The 23,687-nt window shown below is 38.2% G+C and overlaps 2 protein-coding genes across 15 annotated transcripts in view; both read right to left on the reverse strand.

Annotated features, from left to right (window-relative positions):
• Positions 1-1,750: 1,750 nt before the first annotated feature.
• On the reverse strand, positions 1,751-12,659 carry ccdc187 (coiled-coil domain containing 187). Of its 3 annotated transcripts, XM_077726842.1 has the most exons (13): positions 12,331-12,659; positions 11,984-12,045; positions 8,439-8,501; positions 8,098-8,236; positions 7,912-8,002; positions 6,533-6,605; positions 4,170-5,336; positions 3,665-3,786; positions 3,499-3,570; positions 3,285-3,419; positions 2,168-2,262; positions 1,993-2,087; positions 1,751-1,914 (listed from the first exon to the last, which is right to left on the reverse strand). In XM_077726842.1, exons 1-13 carry the CDS (start codon positions 12,339-12,341, stop codon positions 1,778-1,780), a joined length of 2,262 nt encoding a protein of 753 aa, XP_077582968.1. In that variant the 5' UTR covers positions 12,342-12,659; the 3' UTR covers positions 1,751-1,777. The 3 variants fall into 3 exon arrangements, with proteins under 3 accessions (XP_077582968.1, XP_077582986.1, XP_077582977.1); XM_077726860.1 differs by lacking the exon at positions 4,170-5,336 and having other exon boundaries at positions 12,331-12,641; XM_077726851.1 differs by lacking the exons at positions 11,984-12,045; positions 12,331-12,659 and adding an exon at positions 9,565-9,763.
• A 4,929-nt stretch (positions 12,660-17,588) lies between these two features.
• Positions 17,589-23,687, reverse strand: part of camta1a (calmodulin binding transcription activator 1a) — a 267,995-nt gene continuing 261,896 nt past the window's right edge. For 5 of the 12 annotated variants that reach the window (XM_077713736.1, XM_077713775.1, XM_077713784.1 and 2 more), the window contains 6 exons: positions 23,548-23,619; positions 22,534-22,554; positions 22,258-22,448; positions 22,016-22,090; positions 21,717-21,747; positions 17,589-20,163 (listed from right to left, as the gene is read on the reverse strand). In XM_077713736.1, the coding sequence (XP_077569862.1) occupies positions 20,131-20,163; positions 21,717-21,747; positions 22,016-22,090; positions 22,258-22,448; positions 22,534-22,554; positions 23,548-23,619 (423 nt within the window). In that variant the 3' untranslated portion in view covers positions 17,589-20,130. Of the gene's footprint in view, positions 20,164-21,687; positions 21,748-22,015; positions 22,091-22,257; positions 22,449-22,533; positions 22,555-23,547; positions 23,620-23,687 lie in introns of all 12 variants that reach the window. The other 7 variants (XM_077713757.1, XM_077713825.1, XR_013325926.1 and 4 more) reach the window with 6 other exon arrangements.

Consider the following 23,687-nt stretch of genomic DNA (forward strand, 5'->3'; position numbering starts at 1 on the left):
ATGACCATGTATAGTAAGGCTTTTTATTTAAAAAATGACCATGTATAGTAAGGCTTTTTATTAAAAAAATGACCATGTATAGTAAGGCTTTTTATTAAAAAAATGACCATGTATAGTAAGGCTTTTTATTAAAAAAATGACCATGAATAGTAAGGCTTTTTATTAAAAAAATGACCATGTATAGTAAGTTTTTTTATTAAAAAAAAATGACCATGTATAGTAAGGCTTTTTATTAAAAAAATGACCAAGTATAGTAAGGCTTTTTATTAAAAAAATGACCAAGTATAGTAAGGCTTTTTATTAAAAAAATGACCAAGTATAGTAAGGCTTTTTATTAAAAAAATGACCATGTATAGTAAGGCTTTTTATTAAAAAAATGACCATGTATAGTAAGGCTTTTTATTTAAAAAATGACCATGTATAGTAAGGCTTTTTATTAAAAAAATGACCATGAATAGTAAGGCTTTTTATTAAAAAAATGACCATGTATAGTAAGTTTTTTTATTAAAAAAAAATGACCATGTATAGTAAGGCTTTTTATTAAAAAAATGACCAAGTATAGTAAGGCTTTTTATTAAAAAAATGACCAAGTATAGTAAGGCTTTTTATTAAAAAAATGACCAAGTATAGTAAGGCTTTTTATTACAAAATGACCATGTATAGTAAGGCTTTTAATTTAAAAAATGACCATGTATAGTAAGGCTTTTTATTAAAAAAATGACCATGTATAGTAAGGCTTTTTATTAAAAAAATGACCATGTATAGTAAGGCTTTTTATTTAAAAAATGACCATGTATAGTAAGGCTTTTTATTAAAAAAATGACCATGTATAGTAAGGCTTTTTATTAAAAAAATGACCATGAATAGTAAGGCTTTTTATTAAAAAAATGACCATGTATAGTAAGTTTTTTTATTAAAAAAAAATGACCATGTATAGTAAGGCTTTTTATTAAAAAAATGACCAAGTATAGTAAGGCTTTTTATTAAAAAAATGACCAAGTATAGTAAGGCTTTTTATTAAAAAAATGACCAAGTATAGTAAGGCTTTTTATTAAAAAAATGACCAAGTATAGTAAGGCTTTTTATTAAAAAAATGATCATGTATAGTAAGGCTTTTTATTTAAAAAAATAACCATGTATAGTAAGGCATTTTTTTAAAAGCTATGCATAGTATGACACCATGTAGAGTAAGGTTTTTTTTTTTAAATGACCACGTATAGGCTTAAAAAAAAAGACCATGTATAGTAAGGCTTTTATTTAAATTAAAAAAATACCATGAACAGTAAGGGCAAATCTTTGAAAAAGTACTATGCATTGTAAGGCTTTTTACACAAAAAACATAGGGTGTTCAATATATATATATTTTAAATGACCTTGTACTGTTAGGCCTTTTAAGTAGTTTCTCAATATACTGAGAACTATTGTATCAGCAAATGAATGTTAGTGAAATGTTAAGTGTACAGCAGTGTCTGTTTTTTAATCAACAAATTCAAAAGCTATTGTGCACTTTAACCCCAAAACAAACCCCACATAGTTCAGTTTTTATTGAACAAGGTTGGTGTACATTTAATAGAATTACTTGAACTCAAAAGCATGGCAGGATTCCCTTTTATTCAATTGTTTACAGGAAGAAGAAAAAGTGTCTCAAACTTTCCTGCTCTAAAGTGCTGCTGGGGCAACTGAACCATTGTTTGTAGTTTACAAAACAAATCGAGTGTCAGACATGTAGTGTTAAAAAATAGCCATTAAAAAAGCGTCAGTGTCCACTTTTTGAACATTATTGTTGCTTGCAATTTTCCTTCTTTTCTTTGGATTTAGTGCGTCCCGCTTTGTCCTTTTGACGCTTGGTGGGTGGGATGAAAGTGGCCTCACCGAGGAAGTCGTGCACGTCAGGAACTGATTGACGGGCAGTGCCTGCATTCACGGAAAACCATGTGGATGTGCATCTTGTGATAACGGTAAACTAAGTGTTCTAAGTCTGATTTACGTTACCGTTTTGACCCGTTCGGAGGATGTCTGCACCTTGGCTCTTGGCCTGGAAAGTCGGATCCAACTCCTCCGCAATGTTTCGGGCTGGCTGGGATTGTCTGGAACACACAACACTTGCCGAGTCAGCGTGACATGAGGTCGAAATGGAGACGGGACATGCTTGTGCTAGGATAAGTACGCTAGTGTAGAGATGGGGCTGGGAGGCTGGTTCTCAGGTGAGTAGTCCTCAGTGGGGGAAGGGAGCCCCTCTGAGTCCAATCGCTCTCTCGGGATCTGACAAAAAGATGCAGACAATGAAGTCAAATTATTTTTTGTGCATTTAACCTCTAGGCACTTTTTATCAAGTAGGCTTTAAGGAACAAACCATTTCCTGTGGTGGGTGAAATAGCCTCACATTGGATTTAAGTATGATTATTCTTATGTTATATTAAGCGCACACAAAAATTAAAGTTTCAAAGAGTTTGAAAATGACAATCTGGAAACTATAATGATAGCAGAATACCAAAATAGAAACCAAGAGGGGTGTTGGGTTTATTCTGTATTACTATTATACATGTGTAGTAATTCATTTCTTTGTTAAATCATTAAAAGTCTTTCTATTGTTCGGATCGAGGTCATAAACTGCCGCCTCGTCAACTCTCACACGGACTTATCCAAGGCAAGGAGACGCCAAGGTCCAACAACAGATACGGATATCTGCCACTTCCATAACACTCGGACACTTCGGACTTCATTATGTAATTGTTATATGATTGTTAGGTCAAATGAAGGCGTGATTGTTTTTATTCAAAATGCCTTAAAGCTGTACAGAAATACGGTTCGAGAGGATACTTTTGAAGATCTCCTCCCTTAAGGTTTCTTATCTGTGATCCAATCTATTTAATTAAATGTCAATAATTGAATAAGATGTCTGCCTGCAGTTATTGATAATTACAAAGGGTAATTATTAATGAACCTATCAAGGGGAAATAAGCACAACTGGCAAGCAGATCACTAACATTTTTGGAATATGTTTGTCAAGTAACTCTGTGAAGTTAGAATAATTTATACTATATGTATTTGATGTATTTCCTAAATGTCAGCACTGGATTCCAAGGATTATTCACTCCTATGAAATAACATGAAAAAAAAAAATCAAAATAATTACTAGTATGCAGTTTTAAATAGAAATATTAAATAACTAAAAAAATACCCCACAGCAATGGTTTAGCCTTGGCCTTCATTTTACCCAGAATTTTAAACTAATGTTTAGTAGAGATTCTGATATATCCAGAGTTGGTGTGACGACTTCTTACCGGTTTATCTCGTGCCATTCGGCGGTCGTGATGACTCATCATGGCCCGGTGTTCCTGCCATGATCCTGGTCCTTCCAACTGGCGTGATAAGCGGTTTGACTTGACCTCTTGCTTTTGCATATAACGAGCAATTTCCTGGAAGTTACAGCTCAGTCAGGGTTGTGGATGTGACACTATAGCATGACAATGAGGTAATGGTCACACCACAGCATACCTCATCTTGGGCCACCTGAGCTACGCGGAAGTCCCCCTCAGGGTAACAATGACGTTGCCTGGACTGAGAGTTCTGCCAAAGGAAGGAATAGTAAAGGGAATATTATACAGTGTTCACAAATGTGTTTACAAACCAACCAAATTTGCATCGTATCATGAAACCTTACCTTTGTCAACTGCTTGCCTTCTTGCTCTTGTAATTTGCGGGCCATCTCCTCATCACACAAGACCTGCTGCAGGTCGCCCAAGTCCAGGCTTGTCTGCCTCTTTTTAGGGGCCAGTGATGCTCCTAATGATACACTCAAGGTTACTAGTCCAGCAGCGACTACTAACGGCAGTGTATGAGAATAATATTGAAGAATTACAAAAATTCACCAGAGAAGCAAAAGAAGATCAAACAACCAATTCAACAAATCATAAGAGGCAGTCAAGTTTTCATTTTTAGGCTGATTCAAGACTGGAAAAGAGTATGGATGAGCGAAACACGCATTAAATATGAAATTGCAAGAATCAAAGAAGAAACTATCATTGTAGCTGGAAAACCCCAAGCACCACAACCAGATCCAAAGTTTGTCCATGAAGGTCAGGCAGAATCAAACTCGGACGGGAAATAGCATCGGATGTGCTCATCCTGCAGGTTGCAGTTGGCAGCATTTCGGGTTGTTACGATACCTGCTGCCATGAGTCTCGACTTGACCCAGCCCCCGCTGAGGGTTCTCCGGGGAAGCCGCGGCTCTTTTCTTTCTGCCTGCTCCTCTGAACTCAAATAGTTTTTTACAGTCTTGTGCCAGTTTCTGCCAGTTTTTCTCTCAACTGCACCCTCCCTTGCGGTGCTTCCCTCATCCATGTTGTGGCGCTCCAAACTTCTAGTGTCTCTGATTTCAGAATGCTCTCCATTTCCTTTGTAGCTGTCTTCAGATACTCTGCTCTCGCGGCGAGTTAATCTCCACTCCCTAACGTCCCCATGGAAACTGTGCCTGGCGGAGGCCAATCTCTGAAAAGGCATCTGATGTGGTTTGGGGTCACTCCTGACAAGTACTGTTCCACCCTCTTGGCTTTGCTTTCCTATTTTCAGCGGAGCTCCACCTCCCCCCAAACTCACAGGGATGCCCCGTTCTCTGAGAACCTGTCCGAGCATCTCCCAAACCCGAATGTTTGTGTTCGGCTGTTCGTCGGTGCTCTCGTCGTCTGCTGCAAAGCGGACGCGTTTGTCAGCGCTGTCTCTGTAACTCCACGTCCTGGACGGGCCACGGTCACCGTGTCTTGATCGCACGGGCACCAGGACGGATTCGCTGCGACGCCACCGCCGTTCACGAGCCTCGGGCGGACAGGATCTTGCTTGGTCATCACACAGCGACCGAGTCCCATTTCCCATATGGTGATTGATTTCCCGTTCCCAGTCGCCAGCCCTTCTCTTCTCTTGAATGCCATAATACTGGTCTTCACTCTCCTCAGCAATTTGGCTGGGAGCCTGCAGACTCTTGTTGCCTCTCTCACGAGGTAAATGTAAAGATAATCTTCGAGGGAGAGGCACTGTGTTGTTTCTTATGTTTCGTCTTTGCTCAAAGAAAACTGAGTTTCCATGCACTGACTCTTTCAGTTCTTCCAGGAATTGCCCATGGGAATGTCGCTGCCCTTCATTTAAACTTGTAGTTTGGTAAGATGCCACTCTACCCCTGGGATAGTTAGGCAGAGGAGGGCTGTTGTAGTAATCTGGAGAGTTAGAAAAAATAGAATACTGCCACCTAGCGGTGGAATGCGAGTCTTGCGTCTGACTCAATTGACGTCTGCCGACTGCACGTTGCCTTGGTGACGACGATGCAGAATCACTGGAGCTGCCTTTTTTTTTTTAAATGGCAAACAAAAAAAGCAGGGAGGTTGTGTGAAGCAGTTAGCGGGTACTTGACAAAAGCAGTTAATGATGAATAATAAACATTCTCCGACTCTCACAGTAGAGCTGCTCAGCCATGCTGGTGGTTCAATATGAATTGCAATACAGTGTTACCTCACTACTTCGCGGTTCAGCTACCGCGGACTCAGAGCTTCGCAGATTTTTTGGGGGGGGAAAAATACAAATATTACATTGAAACAACCTATTTTACAGTTTTTGTTGTTGTAACATGAATTTCACTCTCTCTACCCGTATTCTATATGGTGTACTGTATACAGGGGGATAAAAAAACATTTAAAAAAAGATCTTTTTTAAAATTAAATTCAAATTAAGCATTTTTGAAGGGGAATCCCTACTTTGCGGAAATTCACTTATCGCGGGTGGTCCCGGTCCCCATTAACCGCGATAACCGAGGGAACACTGTACAGTCATATTTTAAAACCACACCTGACACCCCCTTGCTTTTCTAACAACTGTGTGAACTTTGCTTACACCTGCAAAATTGAAACTGAAATTGCAAGTGTTTGAGCAGCAAAGGCCATTTTGCTTAATTGGAGTTTTTCCATTCGGTAATTTTATCCTCCTTTCACCCGATGTCAACTGGGATAGACTCCAGCACCCTGCAATCCTAACAAAAGTAATAGTTGTTGAAATTGTATGCTAATTCTCCTATGAGGGTGAGCTCGACCAAGCAAAATAAAATTATTTTTGTTATCAAAAAAGGTTGTTCAGTGTTTGAGTACTGTGTGAGTATTTAATTCCAATATTCTTTTAGTTTTTTGGTGAATAAAGATTGGATGTAAACATGTCACCTGAAGGCACACTTTTACTGTAATATCAGAGTGATGATTGTTTTTATAATTGTGATTTAAACTCAATGCACTAAAATGTGGAGTAAGTCCGGCGAGTCCTCACTAAAGGCCCGTGTATCGAATTTACGGCCTACCATGCAATCAATCCCCTTCAAAATGTATACATATAGAAAAATCCCAATCAAGTTGAAGTAACATAACACTGTTTGATACACCCAAAAAAATCAGATGAATTGCAGAAATAATATAATTCAAATAAATAAATACATAAAAAATTATGTAAAGTCTGACTGAAAAAAAAAACGCTAAGAGAAGAGAAGGTAAAAGTGTACCTCCATGGCGTTCTTCATCTCTGGCTCTCCTCATTCTCTGCTCTTCTTCGGCCTGCATTTGTTTAGCCATTTCCTTTGTATGAACAGATACAAATATATGTTGTTAATTGTTGTTAATAGAATTATGAACTAGGATGGATTTCAGACGATTGCGCCAACAGAAAAGATTGAACGATCAGAATTTTGTCAAGGTTTCTCCCCTTCATCACCAGCAATGGCAAAATAACTTGCACTGTATGACCAATGTACTGCCACTGACTTGGTACCATCTTTTCAAGTCTTTTTATTGTTATCAACATATGCTTGGCAATTCTGACTACAGCAACCCAAGCTAGGTATGCAGAGTGATTCCCATCACAAAGCGACAAAGCAGTTCAAATGTGTGTCAGTCAGCAGCTTTGGCAAGATGAACAGACAATTAGCTGATTGCTATGTCAGGTTAAGTATACAGTGCCACAGGGATTTGGCATTTTATCCCACATGCCTCCTGTTCGGTAATTAAAGGAACAACCAAGAGGGAGACATGGATGTAATAAACACCGCAGCTAAGATGCCCACTCAAGAAAGTCTTCCCAATAAAAGTTCTCCACAGATAGGATGATACAAATAAATAAGTTAATTTAGAAAGATAAATGCTCATAACCCTGAACACAAAACTAGGCCGCCCAAATGGTGCTCCAGTCTCACATCCGCCAAAAAGGGCTGTTTGTGTCCCTCACAAAGCAGCATTCTCTAGAAGGAAGTTACAGGCCAAAGGAAAATATTACTCCAGAGGGGCCAAGTGAAACAACTCTAACCCTGTACCAGTCAGAAAGTTTTGTTCTTACTATGCTCTTCTTTTCTAAAGCACTTAAATATCAGTCATTCTATTTCAATGTGCTCTTAAAGAAAGAACATTTCTTAAAGGGCGGTTTAGTGTGCACAGTGGAACAAGCTGATTGATGGTTACCATGTGGTTGCTTCACAGTGTGTGCTTACGTTACATTTTTGGTCTTTGTTGTTTTCTTCTCCCTTTAAAAAATGTTGCCCTCCACAACGGTTATTACAAAGTTTATTTTTATTTGCTTGTACATGAAGTCTGGTCAACATTAACCGCGATATTCGTGGGATTACTGTACTCTGGGCATTTAGGCTATATTTTCCATTGGAAGGGGGGCAGCATTTTTACATAGAACAGTATTATATTATGTGGCCTTACCAGAACAAATGTCCTTTTAACTTACAGGAAAATGTTTTAACATATGCATTTACCCCTGATGTAAGGGTCTGTGAGTGACTGGAGTCTGTCGTCATTGGCAGCCAATAAATTAGAAGAACCACACCTCTATACGCACGTGCATGAACCCAACTAAATTTAAAGCATGGTACTTTGCAATTACCTCGTCATCCTGCTCTCTCCTCCAGTCCTCCTCTGCCCGCCGCCGGAGCTGCTCCTGGATTACGCGGGCATACTCAAAGTCCTGCTCCTCCCTTTCAGACAACAAGGACAGAGAATAATTCATTTTTTCATGAAAATGTATAAATACAATTAGTCAAGTAAAATGGCAGCCGAGCGATCCCCTTACAGGTGTCTGGACTCTTGGTTTAGGAGGGCTCTTTGTAGTGTCCGGTTGTGCTCCTCCTCATCCTGGAGCTGCTTGGCCACACGGATGTCATTTTGCACCAGCTGGCTCTTCTGAATGTTCGTGGTGTAGTACTGCTCGACTATGTGGGCAAAACACCAAAGGGTGAGAGAGTATCCAATCTATTACGCATGAATCAACGTTCAAAGGTTAGACAGATCTGTTCTTATTAAGTCACATTGAAAATAATGTTCGTACAAGACACACAGAGGTTGAAGAACCACATAATTGACATCAGGTGAAGCATTGTTGAGTTATCACATGGTAGCCGACACTCTACTTACTTTCCTGCTCCTGGAGAGTGTGTGCCAACACTCCATCTTCCAACACAGCAAAGTTCTGGCACACTTAACAGAGAGGAAAATGTAGTCAGTGAGGGGTCCTCATTAATATTAACTCATCTTCTGAGCAATGTATGCCGTTTTTTTGAACATAGCCCATCAGGTGAGTAACACCTGCGAGTGAAAACATCAGTTTAATCCCTTCCCCAAGCAAGCTGGCAGGATGTCCAAAGACTACTTTTGGGCTTCTTTGTCATTTGCACATTGTCCAGATGCTAAACATCTGGAAATATTATAGTAACCAATCAATGTTGTGTCAGGGGATGTTCTCGATCCGATCGATCATGTGAATGGGAAATGGGCCTAATCACAAAATTACCTGAGGATCGGAATCGAGTGAAAAGGATCAGCTTTGGAAAATGTTCTTACTTTCAAATTTTAAGGACTACAAAGCAACAAAATATTCCATATGTACAAGGAAATTGGCCTAAAAACTAAAATCTAAGTTTTATACTACACAAGGTGACAGCAGACGTAAACACCATCGAAAGGTGAGCACTTTGGTAACTTTTGCAGGAAAGTAAGGGTAAAATAAGACTTGTGCAAGCAAATGAAAATATTTTATATTTGAGTGCATGTGTCCTCTTATGTACAGTTCAAATTGTCACAAAACAGCATAAGTGCTTAAGTGTGCAACATGAAAAGGCATCAATGAAATCCTAAATATGAACATGTGGTCTCAACATGTAAAACGTCAAACTATAAAATACACTAAAATCATTCACTCTGTATTCAGAGATAAACCCAAACTGACCAAGCCCATTTTTTTTGTTTTTTTTTTAATCCCACCAAAACCAATGTAGAAAGAGATTCCTAGGCGTCATCATTGTTTGAATTAAGTTTTCCGATTTTCATTTGACTCGTCTACCCCCATTCTTGTCAAACCTCTTAGATAAGAAGAGCTTCGCCAGTATGAGTTGAATTTAAGGAAATTGGTACACTCACTCAACAAAATGGGAAAAATCTGTCCGTAAAACAACAAGTTGGACAAATGCTGACACTATGAATGACCCCAGTAAATTTACAGAGACTTAACCGCCTAGAACAACAGACATGCATTATTACTTACACCTGTTCAATGCCATAAGAGACTGTCCACTAAATGGATTTCCAAGTGGCCTTATGCCTTCTGTCTGCCAGTGAGGATGGATTAGGTCTTAGATTCACTCCAATAGCACAAAGTGGCAGTTTAACCACAAGTCGACTGCAAATCCAGAGACAAAACGCCAGAATGAGGGGAAGCAAGTGCCAACGGATGCAACAAAATGAAAGAAAACTCTCCATAAGACTTGTGAGGGTGTGTCAGAATTGCTGGTTAACTTGTTTTTCCAAACTCCCTTCAGTGAAAATAGCCCAACCAGGGGCGGGACTCCCACACCGTGTGCTAAACAGGTTTAGAGGGATGGCATGAGGCATTCAGGTCCAAGAGTCAAAAACATGTACTTATTGCAGTTCTGGCCAGATTGCTTTCATCATCCTTTTTTGTTTAGACCAAATAAGATAATTGTTTCTTATTAGCCAGGATAACATAGTCAAACGATTATCCGAATGTGAGCAAGTGAAAAAGTCTTACTTTGTCTACTCTTTTATTCTCTGTACCGCATATTTTGGGGAGGGTGTCAGAGCCTATTCCACCCAGCTTTTGGCATAGGACACCCTGAATTGGTGGCCAACCAATTGCAGGACACAAGGAGACGGGTGACCATTCACCCTCACACATAGGGGCAATCTAGTGTTCAACCAGCCTACTCTGCATGTTTTTGGGATGCAGGAGGAAACCAGAGTGCCCGGAGAAAACCCATGCAAGCCCAGGAAAGAACATGCAAACTTCACCCAGAAAGGTTTGAACCCTCGACCATGGAACTGTGAAGTGGAAATGCTAATTAGCTGACCAACAGGCCACCATGCAATAACAAATGAACAATTAATTTGGTGCGCAATTAAATACTTCACTTTACATTCTCCAAAATAATCCGAATTTGAGTTTCAACAGTAAATATTCTCAGATTTATGAAGTCTCAAATAAAAGCCGATTAATACCCGATTTCCCTTTGGACCAAGGAAGATTTTTTTTCTTTACCATGATGACATTTACAAAGCAAAGCTCATTGACATTTCTTTAGAATTTTTGGAATAACAATGACAGCGATGTGTTTTTATTTAAATAACGGAATTGTGCATTTTAAAAGCGATTGCAATAGACGTGTTGGGGTTATCAATATTATATATGTGCTTGCAATGAAGAATGCTTTGCTTACTTTGGACATTAAACATTACAAATATAAACGCTTTGCTCAGAATCCTCTGACCGGAGGTGTGTGTAGAGTGTAGAAATGGACCCTAGCAGAAAATAACATGATTCTCTTTGTGCAAGAATCAAAGCATATGATTTCAGATGCCTCCTTTATTGAAAGGTGAATTTGGGAATACTTATTGGTGAATTCATCAGACGTCTAATTCATTTCAACTGGGAAGACAATGGGAGTTACGATTTAAAATGATCTTTTAAAAGAAAACCAAGTCTTGCCAACCATGTTGACATTTGCACTTTGTAAAAACAAGCAATCTATGTACTTTTCACTTGGATAGCAATAAAAGCAAGTCTATACCAAACTAAGAAATGGACCCAAGCAGAAAATAACATGTTCTATTTTGACTCAAAATACACCTCTGACCCCCCTTCCTGCAGAATACTTCACAACTCAGCGTCTCTATGCCACAATTCTTTGGCATGGGTAGGCCAACCTGGCTCTATAGCAGAAAAAGGATGAATTGTATTCTGGATTGCCAGTTAGGGAGAGAGAAATTAGGACTCGGGGGCTGTGGGGGAATTCCGGAGGTAGCTGTGTTGCCTCGGCATATGGCGCTTTATCAGAAGCAGCAAGACAGGGCCCAAAAAAGGAACTGATAAGGATGTGTGTGAAAACAAAGGCCACACAAGTCATCTGGTCTTTTGGATGGAAAAGTGGGACACAAGGAACCCGGAGCTCTTGAAGAACCCCCCCCCCCCCCCCCCCCTGAACGAAATAGTCAAATACAACAGTACGACTAAACATTGTCAACATGTTAAGACATCTGATTTACAGAGAGTCATTGAGTTTGTAACCGCTGTGTTGCTTCCCAAAAAAGCATGATAGCCGGACAGTGAGTGCTTTGTATGAACAGAAGAGGGTCAAGCGCGATACCAAAGACATGCACAACTATTTCCATCCCTGTCATTAGTGTGGGAATGCCATACTACCACGGCTTCTACGAGAAACATCCAGAGATCATGGCTGTGTTTTAAGTTACAAGTCACAAACATTTCAAACATGTTTCATGTTGGCCATTCCATAATTTGTTTTGTCCCAAACATAAATGGGGTAACTCATTCAAATAAACTAAAGGCAATGATCTATCGCTGTTAAAGACAGCCAACATAAAAAAAAATACAAATAAAAAGTTTAAATGAAAAATAAAACAAGGTGTTGTGTCTGTAGTTTTCTCACCTTCCTGAACACGGGGTAGGTTTGATTGATCTATCTGGATTTCTGCCATCACTGTGCCATCACTGCAGCAAGGTGGTACAACAACACAATTATGATTAACAACAACACAATGATGATAAACAAAAAACAACAACACTTAGTTGGCCTGAGTCATAACCGTGATGACTGTTTTGTATTCATCACGGCTGTGACTCATCCAAATGTGGTCAACTAACTCATAATTAGGTCACAAACTTAAAGCGGGTTTTAAGGACACCAAGATCGAATTTCCGAAAATACCGAACGAGTAAAAAGAGCATTTTTGTCTTTAGAAGTTTAGATCATGCAGGATAGCGTTTAAAACCTACCTTTTGCCCATCGGCGTCTCTCGCGGTGTTTTCAACAAGTGGGATACATTTCCTTACTTATTCTTTGTCTGCCTTTAAACTAGCACGTTAAAAGGCTTTTTAGTTAAAATTGCACAAGCGGATGATTGAATTTAGTGATCCTCTCGCTCGCATAAATTGTTAGTGATCGATCAAAACAAAAGCCTAATAGACATTGAAACTTGAATCCTTCAGTTGAAGTGGACTCGTTGTGGGCGGATATCCTTTGCTGCGTTCGAGTACTCCGGGAAATTCAGAACTTACCTGTCTGCCGAATAGCATTTGTAACGACGCGTTTTGTCGTCAGTCAAGCAAAAAGTCTTCACAGATTTGGTGAAGGGGGGTACGTTTTGCAGTCAGTCACTATACGAATAAAGCCCAGGGGATCAAAAAGTAGTAACGCAATGCAAAGGTTTTCTAGCAGAGATGTGTTTCCTTTAGAGTCCAAAGGACCTCCGATTTTTTATGAATGCAGCATTATCTGTTTACAGTTAATAATTACAATAGCAGACTACAATATAAAAGTTTACAATCAAACAATGGCGAATGCTATGTTGTTGAAAGGACAAGTGGGCGATTTTAGTGATATACAGAATATGCACCTGGATACATTGCATTGCAAAAATATTTAAATCCCAAACAGTTTTTGATTAAATTAATATGTATTTTTTTAGGAAAATACTCCCCTTGTGAGGATAATTGGTACTGATAATGAATAAAGAAATGAATGAAAACACACTAAACTACTGACTAAACTGTTTTAAAATGAGTTTACAGTTTAGGGCATCAAGTTCCTTTTCGACAGTTTGTATGAAAATGCACTTATGCTGTCTGACTGTACTCATGCTTAAATTCAGTTGTTTATTGGCTTTGCAGCCACTTAAAATAAACGAGGTCATCAGTAGTATTTTTAAGATGATGCGTTGGGTTTTGTTGGGTAAAGTCGCCATCTGTTGGTCGCCCTTACTTCAAGCAAAAATAAACTGCTACCTGTAAAATGGGTCTTTAAACTCCAGCCCGTGGACCAGCTTCAGTCCACTGCCGTTTTTATTACTTGATTAAAGGCCGGTCCTCACTGTGTAGGTTTGCATATTCTCCCCGGGCTCATGTGGGTTATCCCCAGGTAATCCAGTTTCCTCCCAAATCTCCAAAACATGCATGATAGGCTGGACGAACAGTCTAAATTGCCCCATAGGTTTGAGTGTGAGTGTGAATGTTTCTCCATCCCTTGGGGCCTTGCGATTGGATAGCCACTCATGTCCCCTGCCTGGGCCCCATATTTAGCTGGGATAGGCTCCAGCACCCCTGTGAGGAAAAACGGTTCGGAAAATGTTTCATGATGGAAGAGGATACGTCTTGGTTTATTTGATAATCTGGAGTATAATGTGGGTGTATTTTAGTGGGTAGTGTGTAGGTGTGTAGTTTACAAAGTAAGCTTCGGGGGAATAGAATGTATGTCAGTTGATTTTGGTGTGTTAACAATTTTTAAACTGTGTGGTAAGTTTCGCTCATTATGTCTCGACTGTCGCGAAAAACTGTAATCAATAATTCTGGCTATTCCTTCAAGGAATTTTCTTGTAAATAATAATGTTGGCTTGTCTTTGTGTTGCAAAGAGGCAAAAAATGATGGTGCCCCCCAAAATAACATTTGAAAGATCCAGTCCATGATGAGCTCTCAGACTGCATTTCAATGGTGCCTTCCTTTAAAATATGCGACACAGTTATTGCGTACTACAACACTCCTGTACTAGTCAATCAGATTGTAGTTCTAATATTAAAAAGATGTAGATACAAAACAATCTAGGCAAAAGTCCATGGAACAAAACTTGCCTTAAAAGTGCAACCCAATACAGAGCAATATTATTGGCAAGTGCTGGCAGACAACAGCTATCTGCTTTAAGCGGGGTCCAAATATATACAGAATATAAATCTTAACATCTTTTCATGATACTTTGCAGCTCATAATGGGCAGCCTGCTTTTTCAAGCATAAAATTAAATGTCACTGTTGCTCCAAACTTCTCATTATGATACAGGAGACCAAATACTAGCATCACCTTTCTGATGATTACGCGACAAACATATAGTAGCATTTCAGACAGAGACATTTGAAATTGCTGCCTGCAGCTTTTCAGTTAATTGGAACACATTCGCGCCTCTTTGCATTTACTGGCCATGCTATTAAAGCAAAAACGATTGACAAAAACATAAATAAAGCCTCTAACTAGATCAAGGACGCTAAATATGCAACCTTTGGAATACTGCACACTCTTGTTTTCAATTGCCTGCAAATGTCAAATGGCTTACAGGCAAAGAGGTCGGGCATTTTATTTTCCTTTAATATTAATTTGTGTGTCTTTGGAAATAAAATCAATGTTTACAGTGATTACTTTTCAAAGCTTTTAAGAGCTTTCAATGGAGAATATAATTCAAACATCTGTTTTCGCTCCATTTTCATATAGTCAAGTTGTAGAACTTGAGTGACTTTAATGCGTGGGCCTTAGCAGGACTTTTATTAGGCTAAACATTCCGTGAGAGGCAGTCGATTTACGTCTTGTATAAACAGATTTAAAAACAAACAACAACAACAACAGAAAAATTATGAATGCAGTCCTTGCTGTTCAAATGGAATGGGCACCTGTTAGCTTTTATGGCAGTGAATGAGTTAAGATATTTTATACAAAGGGTGTCCAGAAAATGCACTCAGGGTTTATCTTCTCATTACTTAAGATTATTTTACAATAGACTAATACGTATTCACATCCAACCTAACTGTATGTTGCTCATTCGTATGTTATACTGAATACAGAATGTAGCAGAAGGTTTGTTAAAAAATGATTATTCATGTGTATTATTGGTATTCTTTTTGTGGATCACAATAAAACATCTTTGGTATCCACTCTTTATCTGTTTGTATTTTTTTTAGGAGTGTTTAAAGACCCTTTTGCAACAAAAAAAGGAACATTATCTGAATGTGCTGCAAAAGACAGCAAATCTCATGCAGAAAGATGTGCAATGGTTTAAGACAATGTTCCAACAGTTTTGTCATTTTTTATTATTTTACAGCAGAAAGAATATAAAGCATTCAGAAAACATCTTCCATATTTAAGGGCATTTCAAAATGTTTTGCATGGCTTCAGCAGCTGAAATCACTTTTTTTTTGTTTTTAAAACATATCCATCGAGTCAGTGACGCTTGTACATGCACAGTTTACAAAAATAAAAGCTACAAACGAGAAGGAGAGAAGGGGCAAAAAAAAAAGAAGCAGAACGCAAAAACACATTAGGAGAACCTAGGTTAGCCGAAACATTTGAGGGTGGGAGGAAAATTCACATAACATGGGAGGACAGAGAAAGAGCGCTATAGAGGAGCGGAAAGTAGATCTAACACTAGTTCATCACATGCAAAGTGTTGAGGACCCAGAGCTTTCTATTAAAGTAGGCCATTTTTTTCTTCTTGCTTGGACATTGATGAAAACGTGCAGTTGGGTTATAGGGTGCCATATAATTTCTCTCCCTAAACTACTAAGTGCTTGTCTTTGCATAAGAGTCAGTCAACTACGTGTGCCCAGTCATTTGAAACGAATGTCTCTTTTATTGCTCTGCTGACGAGTAGAGGATGTAGTGAGAGTATGTTATCCTGGCGTGTATCTATTGTACCTCTCTCTGGGGTTTGGGCAGTGGAGTTTAAAGAAGAGGAAGAAAGGTAGATGCTGAAATGTCATTCTGTCTATAAGGCAGACTTAGGCCACAGAGCTTCTCTCATGCTAATCTGTTGGGCACAATGATTGGATATGCCTGTAAAATAAGATGGACTAAAATGAAATAATTGTTTATTTCTCCTCTCCATTTTGGCACCCTGAGTAAAACACGGAAGGGAGATGAAATAGGAGCGCAACACTGCTCGCTGACCTGTACGACGGCACTGTCTTTTTTTTTACTCACACTCACAATCTTCTCATTTCCATTTTGGAACACAGACTCAATTGGAAGGAATGGAATAGAAATTAAAAGAGAACAAAAGAAGCTGCTTTCAAACTGTCCCCGTGCTTTGCCATGAAAATATTAGTAGCTACCGTTTAGACGACTTCTCCAGCCACTTGCCTTCCTGCGGCACGTTAACCCATTGCTCACCGTATCGCCGAGCCTGTTTGTCAATCATCTGTCAGTTCTACTGATTCTAGGAAAGAAAGCATGCATCAGGTGCACTTCTATCACCCAGTTTACTATTTTACCCATGCAAGCATAATAAATCCCCCTCTTTTAGCGGCTGTGCATTGGCCATGCTTTCCACCTGAGGGTGGAATTGCACTGCAACAAACTGCAGTAGTGGCACTAGAAAATGGGATTTAGGGAGGCTGTGCTACGCAGAAAGAAAGGCAGAAAGAGAAGATGAGTTTTCCATGCTTTTTTGCATGGACACAGGTGTGATAAGGAAATATTACAGAACCAGACATGAACATACACGTGCATTTTTTTTTTCTCACTGTGCACCATGAAATCTGACAATTCCAATTCCTTTCTGGTTACAGGTCAATTGGGATAAACAAAATATTTGCTGATTATGAGAGGATATATATACATATATATAGATAGATACATACATATATATATATATATATATATATATATATATATATATATATATATATATATATATATATATATATATATATATATATATATATATATATATATATATATATATATATATATATATATATATATATATAGATAGATAGATAGATAGATAGATAGATACATATATATATATATATATAGATAGATACATATATATATATATATATATATATATATATATATATATATATATATATATATATATATATATATATATATATATATATATATATATATATATATATATATATATATATATATATATATATATATATATATATAGATAGATATATAGATATATAGATATAGATATATATAGATATATAGATATTTTTTACCAAAGACATTTTCACAATATTCTTCATTTCAAAGTTTGAGGTTGCTTTGCTTCAACAGAAACTGGTGCATTTGAAAAAAAAGGCCATCATGGGTCGAACGTGGAAAAAGGAAGGGAGGCTGAGCAAGCCTCAGCAAAAGAATGGGTCTTCACATTGAAGACGACCAAAAGCATATCACAAAGCGATTTTTAGGGTTAAAAAAATATTGGTATATTTGTTTTGAGAAGCTTGTGGAAGGATGCCCAAAATGTTTGACCTAAGACAGACAATTTAAGGACTTTATTACAAAGATCGCTGAAGTATAACTTCTGAATTTGAGGAATATACGTGATATCGTTTTTTAAGATTCACACTTCAAATAAAAATATTGCAGCATTTAGCACATTATTTTGCTAATCCTAATTGGTATGTTTTCATGTTGGACAGTGAGAAAAGAAAAAGTATTTTTTTTTAAATAGCACATGTAATCATCTATATTCAATTGTAGCTGTGGTCAATGGAGGGTAACAATGTAAGCCTGTTTTTGACTACAATAAACAAAACAAAGCATTTCAAAATTGGCGCAAAGTAGGGTAAATAGGCACTTTTAACATAAACACGGACAAAACAGTAATTAGAGTGGGTTAAACAAAACATCTACTTTGCCAAATTACTGTTGAAGAAACAGTGATATGCAAAATACACCTCAAATGTTTCCAGTTTTGTACAAATTCTGAGTGAATTGTTAATATTCCATTATGGATAAAGTAAAAGTAGCACCTTTGGCTTTTTGACAAAGAAACACAGTCGTGCACTGTATGCTACATGTGTTACAGCTTGAAATATTGACTTTTTTTTTTTACACAGCATAAGATCACTTTGGATCTGGCAGCCTTGATCAAGAATGAAGTACTGAATGAGGGTGACGTCATCAGGTAATACAATGCACAGCACATTTAACAATCTTGTTGATGGAGATGAAAGAACTTACCTGATCAAGGCTGCCATTTACAATCTTGACTTATCACATTCCTTTTGGAGATAGATAGATAAAGAGAGAGATGGATAGATAGATAGAGAGAGAGAGAGAGAGAGAGAGAGAGAGAGAGAGACAAAGAAAAAGCAAAAAAACTTGGATAATGAGTGATAGTGTTTATATAATGCTTTCTTAAATATGACAGCCTATTAAAAATGTGCACTGTTGTTGTTCTTGTGGTCATCAGTCAGATGTAATTTTGAGAGAGTCACTATATTTCCCTGTCAGCCTAGCAAAATTATTTTCCCAAGCGGTGTAGCGTTCACATTTGGCGGCACCAATGGCAATGGATTCTGGATAGCTCAACATGAATTCATGGGAAAAGACAGTAAACGGTTGTTCTAGGGTGATTTGTTTTTTGTTTTTTTTACAGACATCTAACTCTACAAATAGTATTTTTTCATTTCATTTTATATGGCATTTTTAACATGCTTTAGCAAAATGTTCATTTTTGTTTTTTTGTTTTTTTTAGGAACAATCAAAATAAAATACTCTTAAGAGTGAAATAGTTTTCATTTTACAGAGCATAGCCACTACTGCTTTGTTGTGTCTTCCACCTACCAGCCTTGGCTCTTCTCACTTTACATGCACATAACTCATTTTTATCCCCGTTATATACACTATGTACAAACAATACATCTGTATGTACTTATTAGGCATTCAAAGAAATCTATACAAATATTAGTTTTTGTCCTGTACCTCTTTTTGGCCCATTTTTGAATGAATAAAATAATATTTTTCTAAAATACAATCCCCTCTGGGTAAATGTGTCATTATTATTGACATTTTTTTTTATTCCTACGTGCTTTCAGCCTTCTTTATATACAGAAATGTTTGCTCAATTCTCAAAAATATGGATTTGTCAAACCCCTATTTTGGGACAATCTTAGGGATCCTTTGAAGAATCTCTAAAGATGTCAAGGCAATGTATGTGATCTTTGCCTCAAAAACCCTCACAGGCTCTGAAGTTCATTGAAAAAAAAAAAAAAACAAACAAGCGTAACCTGACCATCAACCCGACCACCCGTTGCAACAAAAAAAAACAGGCAAAAGTTTGGAACAAAGACAATGAAGACTTAACCTGCCGCCAAAAGAAGCAGGCCATAAAACACACGAGCAAAGACTTTTCTTAGCCATAAGTCATGCATTTTTTTTTCTTAGGTTGGATTTTACAACATAGAACCTGGAGATTAATCACTGATACATCAAACATGAAGGGAGGAACAGCATGAAACCAATTCAAGCCATAACGTGACAACAGGCAACTGTTTGCTCCTCCGACTACATTCAGTTTTAACTTCATCTGTGTAGGACGGGGAAGAGTATTCTAGATGGCGTTGAGCTGACTTGATTAAGGTGTGTGTTATCCATGTAGCCTGATGTTACTGGTATGGAATTTAAAAAAAAATCCATGATTGGAGGAATTGATCAGTCACTTAAAAATATCCTGTAATACAATGAAGAGTCTTCCCGCACGGTGTCTTTATTTTGTGTCAGCAGCAGCGGCAGCCATGATTTACCTTTCAATTTTTGATCCATTGTCTTCTTTTTCCTTCATTGTTCAAAATCACGTCCGAGAAAAAAAATGCCATGAAGCTGAACTGTGTGCAATACCCACCCCTAAAGGTTTGTAATGCCATGGTAGAAGTTGCAAGTCTCCAAATGTAAGTGATGTATTGGGGAGTGGTGAAATTGTACTTTTTACTAATATCTTGGGTCCAAAAGGGCGGTGGGGGAGAAGAGTTATTAGAGGAGTGATGTCACATTGTGAGGGGGGCATTCTGTGTGGCCTCATGTTCCCTGGCCCTTTTCAATTCTTTCACCCTGGAACACACAGTGGGAAAAATACATGAACTTGAAATATTGCTAACATGAGTTTGAAATTATATGACAAAATATGAAAGGCGGCACCACCAGGAAGTATGACAGCTCTGTGAAAGGAAGTGCTTGTCAATACAACATCAATTTACATTCAAAGCATGAAAATGCAAGTAAGGCATTAACGTTCAACTGTATCCAAATGCATACTGCATATTTTCGTTTTACTTTTCTTGTTATTATTAAAATCTACAGTATTATCACTGTGTATGTGCACTAGCACCCCCCACACACACGGATAATATATTATATATATATCAATATACATATAGTAAGTATATGGGAAAACATTGATGCCTTGAGATATACAAATATAATTTACAGTTATGTCTCTAAATATCCAAATCATATCTTCTTTAAACAAAGACAGCATGTAAAATGTTTCCATTTCCTATGTATGTTTTTATAATAACATAGCAACACAATTGGCGGTGGATCTGACCTGTTTAAATGGATTGGACATTTATCACTGTTAATGGCAAAGAATGAGTTGATTTATCTCGCCTAACGCAAACCGCACTGAAGCCCAACAATGTGTTCAAACCATCGCTCATGATGACCATGCAGATTCAGCTTCTCTCTGCTTCTTTTTCACTGTGACATTTACGTGCATCTGTGTGTAGCGTGTGTGTGTCTGTGCTGCATTCTGTCATGCTCCGCTGGTGAACTCTCTGGAGGTAAGAATCCATTACTGTTCTCCCACTGGGTAGAGGAATCATTGTTTTTTTTTTCCCGCTCCTTGTGACCTACATGATTTCTTGCTGGTCTGACCTATTAGACAATATGCAACAGACTGTCATCTAGTACAGGATGCTGCACAATTCTGCCTGCTCAGTGCATGTGCATGTAGCAAATGTTGTCCAGTGATTGAATAACAAAGGTGGATTTTAATGGTTTCCTTCTTTAACTTGCCACCCCACATTTTCAACTTTTAACAGTTTGGGGCTTTCAATTATAAGATGGTTTCTGTTCGTCCCAGTCTGTCAAGCAGTAAGAAGCAAATCACACAGCCAGCTGGTAAAACACGAAGACAATTCGACAAAACAACAGCATGCCTTCAGGTCTAAAGTTGTCAACACTTGACATGCAGCAAAGTAATATGTAATTGAAAGACGCATCACCGCGCACTCTCAAACTGTCTTTCTGTGTGCACTGCCTCAACTGATAGAAAGAAAAAAAAATCAATGGGGGGCGAAGGGGGGGTGGCAAAGGCCTTTTGCACCGTTTTTGTTAGTTTGACACGTCTGGCACTGACTGGGAGCTTTTCAGCACACCTGTGGCTCCAGCTGGCAGCCCTCATGCAAGCAGGCATCAAGCAAAAGTGATGGAGGACGAGGTCGGGTTGGAAGAGAGACACGAAAGAGAGAAAGCAAAGGAGAAAATGAGCGCGAGAAGAGAGGGAATGCAAAGGCTGAGAGGGCAGGAGATCATTGTATTATTAAAGAGCAATAGATAGAGAGAAGAGGAGGCACGAATTGAGTTGCTGAAGCAGCACTCACCCGCTTGAACAGTCTATGGTCCATCAAGGGGCTTGGCATAAACAGCAAAACAATACCAGACAGCTATTAGCACACAGTAGGTACTCTTAAGCAGGAGTGCTAGGACAGGTGTGTATGTGTGTCAGTTTGCGTGATTACAGTGAAAGAGAGAAGGGCACCTTCTAACCACATCCAACCAAAAGTAATGCATGTTAAAAAAAGACTTGCGAAGGCAAAAGTCAGGAACCTAAAAGTCTAGTTGATTTGATTTGCTCAGTCGCAAAGTGACAGAAAGCAATGAGGTGTTGTGTGGGTTCTACCTGTGGCGGCATCGACGCAGAAACCTCATGATCTTCCTGGCAGCTTGATCCTGTCTCTTAGTGAGCAGACTTTCCCTGGAGGATAGCACACAAAAGGTGGAGACAAAAACATTGGGGTGAAATGGAAGAATGGGGAGACACAAGAAACAGATTTTATCCTATGGAAGAAAGCTACCCAGGGCACATTATGAGTCTCAAACTAATCCAGTGACTAGAGACAGGCCTCTTCATTGAATTTCTACCTCAATTTCAGGGCAGCAGTGCCAACACGGTGGTGAGGCCTGAGTCTACTTGAGTCCTTGTAGCTGCGGTAGTATTGCTGAATGAGCACAGCGGCCCTCCTGCTCTGTTGGAACTTCTTCTTCTCATGATAGCTGCGGAATTTACTCTGGATAAGGATGGCGGCCTGCGTCATCTTCTTATAAAGTGCATACTGCAAGTAAGAATGTTAATGGTAAATATTTTGCTGAGTCAAAAATGAGGTGCTTTTGTAAAGTGGTGGCTGTAAGGAAGTTTACCTTCAAAGCTATCCATGTAAGCTTGTATGAGGAAAAAATACAAAACAAAATAATTGAATCTGATTTTGTATTTGTAACACTACGCAAGTGGGAAAACAAGTACAGTCGTACCTCTACTTATGAAATTGATTGTCGTAAGTAGAGGAGTACAGTTGTAAATTTGTTTCACGGTCCTCACACAACTTAATAAGGGGGATTTTTTAATCATTAATGAGGGGAGCATTTAGCCGAGGTGGACAGTAGAGAGAGAATCTTGAAACATGGACAGTGGTTGTTGTGAGACAGCCAATTGAATTGAATTGAATGCTTTTATCATAATATGAGATAGAATGAGAGTGATGAATTGAGACCCCAGTAGAGTGTAGTGATGTTCCAAAGTGAGAATCAATGCATCTGCGACAATGTTTTCAAGATAAAATAATGGATAAGGAAATGCATTTACTTTTTGGGGGATTTCGTAACTTGAATCTTTTTCGTATCTCGAGTCACTCATTTGCAATGAAAAAATGTCATAACCTGAAAATTTGGTACCTAGAGGCATTCATAAGTAGAGGTATGAATGTACAGGTGAACCTCAATTTTGAAAAAATGTACCCTTTTTTTGGTTTTGTTATTTTTTTCCCCTATGTGTTTCTGCATAGTGCAAATTGGTCAATACCCAAGTTTGAGAATTTTAATCGCAGCACAGTCTCTCATGTCTTCTAAACATGCACCTTGGCAGTCAATGTGCATGAGTGACATTATTCAGATGTTTATTGGAATTATTTTGTTGTGTTATTGAGTGCTACTCTTCAATAATTTTCCATGGGCGAAATTTACCAGAACTTAAATAAAGAAGCCCAGAAGCCCCAATACATTCAGAAAAGATCAGGTAGAAATATACAGAATATTGTATTTTCTTTCCGATGTCAGGAAAAGATGAATTGGTTTTAGATTTTTCAACAGGAAATAATTTTGTAGTTTTTTTCTAGGCAGATTTATCACAAAAAAATAGGTTCCATCCATCCATCTTACCTGTTTGTATTTCTTGTAACAACGCTGAATAACAGCAGCAGCTACTTCTTGTTGTTCTCGAAGCGGTCGTCCCTGTTGGAGAGTAGAGCAGGATGGGTGAGAAGCCAAATATTAACCTACTATTTGCCACCTTCAGTTCA

The sequence above is a fragment of the Stigmatopora nigra genome, chromosome 1 (genome assembly GCF_051989575.1).
Source record: "Stigmatopora nigra isolate UIUO_SnigA chromosome 1, RoL_Snig_1.1, whole genome shotgun sequence".
NCBI lineage: Eukaryota > Metazoa > Chordata > Actinopteri > Syngnathiformes > Syngnathidae > Stigmatopora > Stigmatopora nigra.